A 3,795-nucleotide genomic window follows, 5' to 3' on the forward strand; every position below is an offset into this window, starting at 1 on the left:
CTCACCCTGTCAGGCTCATCTCACCTGGCACACCCTTGACATTGAAGAAGAAGATATTTTCCATCTAGTGGAAGAGCTGAAACATGCTTCTCTCCAGCCTTCTGAAGGTGGTCGTGGCTTCACTGTGTTTAGGTAAGGATGGTCCCGGTGGGATTGTGACTCCTTTGTGACCTAAGGACTGGAGGAACAGACAGTCTTATGGGTACCCTGGGAAGAAGGGGTAGTAGGATCTAAAATAGGATTTCTTTATTCCACACCACTTATTCCTAAAGTTCTGATTCTATTTTTTTCCTTTAGGACCCATTATGGCCCAGAAGGTAACTCAAGACCCAGAACCAATGTTAGTACAGCAGAAGGAGGCTGTGACCCTGGACTGCACATATGACACCAGTGATTCAGGTTATAGTCTATTCTGGTACAAGCAGCCCAGCAGTGGGGCAGTGATTTTTCTCCTTCGTCAGGATTCTCATAGCAAGGAAAATGCCACAGAAGGTCGCTACTCATCGAATTTCCAGAAAGCAAGCAAATCCATCACACTTGTCATCTCAGCTTCACAGCTGGAGGACTCTGGAGTGTATTTCTGTGCACTGAGAGAGCCCTCAGTGAGACGCACGTAGGAGGGACTTGTACCAAAACCTAGGGCTCTGCTCCACCTGCTGTGGGGACCGGGGCAGGGAATTGGCAGCAGAGACAGGAAGTGGCTAGGACGACAGTACAGGTGAGGGTTGGAGGGAAGACATTCACCCTGAGAAAATACCTCTCTAGGTTCATAGACCGTGTTCAGAGCTATCATCAAAAGCACCTTTATTCCTGACTCATTGTCTTGAAGGTAAACACACAGCATTTTTAGCCAAAGATCAGAAAGAAAGAACAGCCACATAAGATATTTGCCATTTGGTGATCAGATTGAGCTAGAAGAATTGGCTAAGGAAGTTCAGAAACATATGATGAAAAAATCAGTAAAAGTATGTGTGAATTGTTGGTTTTTCAGATCAATTTTTCAATAAATATTTATGGATTATATATTGTGTGGATGAAGAAAAATTCTCCTCTACCCTCTTTGTGTCCCTGGTTAGGCCTAAGAATTAAACTGCCCTAAGACAGATTAGAGGAGAAAAGCATGCAAATTTTGTTAAATTTGTACGTGTACATGGGAGCCTTCACAAGAAAATGAAGATCTGAAGAAGCACCCAGAGCAGGGATAGTTTTTATACTTGTGGATGAAGAAACAATAAATCTGTGAAGAAATGACAAGACCATGGGCTAGTGATAGTCCACTTATCCCCTGTGTATCCCCATCTTTCTTGAATACAAAGAGCCTTGGTGCTATTATAGAATCTCCCTTCAAAAAAAGAATTTATTTAATGCTTTTAGGCAGAAAAAAAGGATCCTTTCCTGCATTTACTCAAAATAATTTTTATGTCAAAGAGGCATAATTTGGGTTAACATATTCTGGATTCCTTCAATTATGTTATAGGCATTGTTTTCAATAATGAAGGTCCTCTCAGAATGATGTCTCTTTTTATAGACCACACTGTTTTATAGTATTTCTGAATTAGTTTGATTTAGGTCTGTTTGGTGTGAGTCCATGGTACTCATATTTACTTTCTAAGGTGACTACTAGGCAATTTTTCTCAGTTTGTAAAGGACTTTTAGTATTTTTCTTTATATTTTAGTTTTTACCTTATCTTCAAACAAATTTCTCTCTATATATTCCTGCATGTTCATGTCTCTATGCATAATTAATTTAACTTTCTTTTTTATATTTATTTTTAATTTTCTTCCAAGTACAAAAATGTTATTTAGATTAAATAACTATAGTATGTAACTCAAGAAATTAGTATGAACAGTAAAACAAAATAAAAGAAATCAAAGTGAAGGAATTAAAGGTAAAGCAGAAATTGACTGATCATGGGAAAATAATAAAATCAATAATAAAACCATAATCTGACATTTTGAAAAATATTATTTTAATACTTGGAAATGTATTAACAGATGGATTGGATCTGGAAAGATTCCCTTTCAACCTGGCATGATTCACATGAATCATGTGAATTAACATCTCATGGAAATACACCTTTTTTCCCACTCATTTTTATCAACACAGCATGGATCCCAGTGAGAAATTTCAGTACAGTTTATTCATTAATTCTTAGTTTTTTGGTAAGCACTGGGAAAACAGTAGTTGGCAGACAGATGTGATTTCTGCTTTTATGGAGCTCATGTCCCAAGGGGCTGAGTGGTATCCAGTACCGGATAGCAGGCAGAAAGGACATCACAGCAGAAACTGTGTGGCCTTAAGCAGGTGTTCGCTGTGACTTTCTGTTTCCTCGTCTGTAACGTGTGCAGGTTCGTTATGAAGCTGCTGTTGAGTTAATGTTAGTCGCTCAGTCGTGTGCAACTCCTCTGCGGCCCGTGGGCTGGAGCCCGCAGGCTCCTCTGTGTGTGGGAGTCTGCAGGCAGGAAAACTCGAGTGAGCTGCCACTTTTTCCTCCAGGGGGTCTTCCTGACCCAGGGACTGAACCTTGGTCTCCTGTATTGCAGATAGATATTTTTTCCGTCTGCGCCACCAGGGAAGTCCTTTCCAAAATTTTACTAACCTCACAGGGGTACTTAGTTCACTATCCTTTTTGAATTCTTAATTATTCACCCCTCCCTTACTTGAGAAAGGGCTATTAGATGTTGTAGACATTATCAAAATGCTTCTCACATTGCTTCACAGTGTTAGAGTGATAAGAAGCCAAGGGCGCAGGAAGAGAGTAGAGTGACACGGGAAGTCACCGACCTTTAACGCATCAGAAATACTGTTCTGTGTTGCTGGATGGGAGAGGGAGGAGGGAAAGGGAGAGGAATGCAGGCAGGGGGGAGGGCAGGCACCGACTTTGTTCTTTCATCCTGAACGCTTTTGTATACATTTGATATTATCCTTAATAAAATGATGAATTGAAATTAGCCGGATTCAAACCCTGTCATCTGCATCACAGCACGACTTCTGAGGTACTGCTTAGCCTCTCTGTGCATCAGTTTCTTAGTATGTAAAATGGCAATAATAGAACCTACTTCTTGGACTTAAGAATCAAAATCATCTATATATCTCTATCTGTTTGAAATCATTATACAATTAAATTTTATATACACACTTGCCTGTGTGTTTTTATAAATAAAATTTTAAGCACAGATATATATTATGGCATCTTGATACAGCAGGGATCACTCACTGATGACCATTATTAATATAAAAGGCAGACATCAGATTTCCATTCATGTCATTTTTTTATAACACAAAGTTTCTCGTTATTTTTCAAGAAAGGAACCAAAGCTCAGTGAAAAGCCAGGGCCATGCTGGCACTGCTAGAAATGTCGCCTGTGGTCAATGTTCCCATCCTCAGCAGCCCCTCCAGACAAGCCCCTGGTCCTGACAGAGAAGAGCAGGTGACTTATGTTCAACATAAAAGTGCCCTTCTCAGGGCCAGGCAGGGCCACTTTAATTCCCCTGACTATATAACTGAAGGTGTATTTTCCCATATTTGTTGACAGATCAATGAAAAAATGCTCTAAGACATGATCAACATTCATTGCAGCCTTCAAACTGATTTGGTTTCAGCCTTGCACACAGTTAATAAACATTCAGCAAAGTTCCACATGTCAAGATAAAAGATAATGAAGAAATGGCACTTTTTCACCTGAAAAAAAAATATTGCCATTGGATAACTTGTGAGACACAATATCTCTGTAGGTTAAGGAGGGATTATTCCTGTTTTTATTTTAAACACTTTTTCAATATATCTGAAACAT

At 39.5% G+C, this 3,795-nt stretch overlaps 1 gene segment (V, D, J or C); it reads left to right on the forward strand.

The window, feature by feature from the left end:
* Positions 1–617, forward strand: LOC133066979 (T cell receptor alpha variable 14/delta variable 4-like). The segment is given in 2 exon segments: positions 1–132; positions 298–617. Coding segments are annotated over 2 exon segments (369 nt in total).
* Positions 618–3,795: the final 3,178 nt, after the last annotated feature.

The sequence above is a fragment of the Dama dama genome, chromosome 12 (genome assembly GCF_033118175.1).
Source record: "Dama dama isolate Ldn47 chromosome 12, ASM3311817v1, whole genome shotgun sequence".
Lineage (NCBI taxonomy): Eukaryota > Metazoa > Chordata > Mammalia > Artiodactyla > Cervidae > Dama > Dama dama.